General features: G+C 67.6%; 1 protein-coding gene across 1 annotated transcript in view; it reads left to right on the plus strand.

The window, feature by feature from the left end:
- The window catches only part of LOC103614979 (protocadherin gamma-A4-like), a gene marked incomplete at both ends in the record, with an annotated part of 12,601 nt that extends 11,728 nt beyond the window's left edge, over nt 1–873 (plus strand). The window contains one exon of the mRNA XM_017733396.1: nt 3–873. Coding sequence (XP_017588885.1) covers nt 3–873 — 871 coding nt within the window. The remainder of the gene's footprint in view (nt 1–2) is intronic.

Below are 873 nucleotides of genomic sequence, written 5' to 3' on the forward strand. Positions count from 1 at the left end.
AGCAAAGTGGTCTACGAGGCTCGTGTGGCTGAGAATCTGCCGGCGGGGTCGCTGGTGCTGCGGGTGGTGGCCACAGATGCGGACGCGGGCACCAATGGGCGGGTCTCCTACTCCTTCGGCAACGTCCCGGATGGAGTTCTCGCGCTGTTCGCTGTTGACAGAGAGAGCGGCGAGATCAGGACGGCGGGTCCCCTCGATTTCGAGGAGAAGAATAAATACATCTTGAACCTGGAGGCGAAGGACGGCGGTGGGTTGAACGCTCATTGCAAGGTGCAAATAGACATCACGGACGAAAATGACAACGCTCCCGAGATCACCATTCTGTCGCTGTCGAGCCCTGTGCCCGAGGACGCACCGACTGGCACCGTGGTGGCCGTGCTGAAAGTGCGGGACAGAGACTCCGGTGAGAACGGTCAGGTGTCGTGCGAGCTGTCAGGCGAGGCACCGCTGTCAATCGTGGCGTCGTCGGGAGGCTCGTACAAGGTGGTGACGGCGAGCGCGCTGGACCGTGAGGAGGTGTCCGAGCACCGCGTGACGGTGGTGGCCCGGGACCGGGGCAGGCCGGCGCTGTGGAGCAGCAGGGAGCTGGTGCTGGAGGTGTCGGACGTGAACGACAACGCGCCGGTGTTCGAGGAGGCGGCGTACAGCGCGTACGTGGCGGAGAACAACGCGGCGGGCGCGCTGGTGGTGCGCGTGCAGGCGCGGGACGCGGACGCGGGCGCCAACGGGCGCGTGAGCTACTGGCTGGCGGGCGGCAGCGCGGGCGCGGCGGCGCTGGTGTCGGTGGAGGCGCGGAGCGGCGCGCTGTACGCGCAGCGCTCCTTGGACTACGAGCAGTGCCGCGAGTTGGCGGTGGCGGTGCGGGCGCAGGAC

The sequence above is a fragment of the Corvus brachyrhynchos genome, unplaced genomic scaffold, assembly GCF_000691975.1.
Source record: "Corvus brachyrhynchos isolate BGI_N302 unplaced genomic scaffold, ASM69197v1 scaffold545, whole genome shotgun sequence".
Lineage (NCBI taxonomy): Eukaryota > Metazoa > Chordata > Aves > Passeriformes > Corvidae > Corvus > Corvus brachyrhynchos.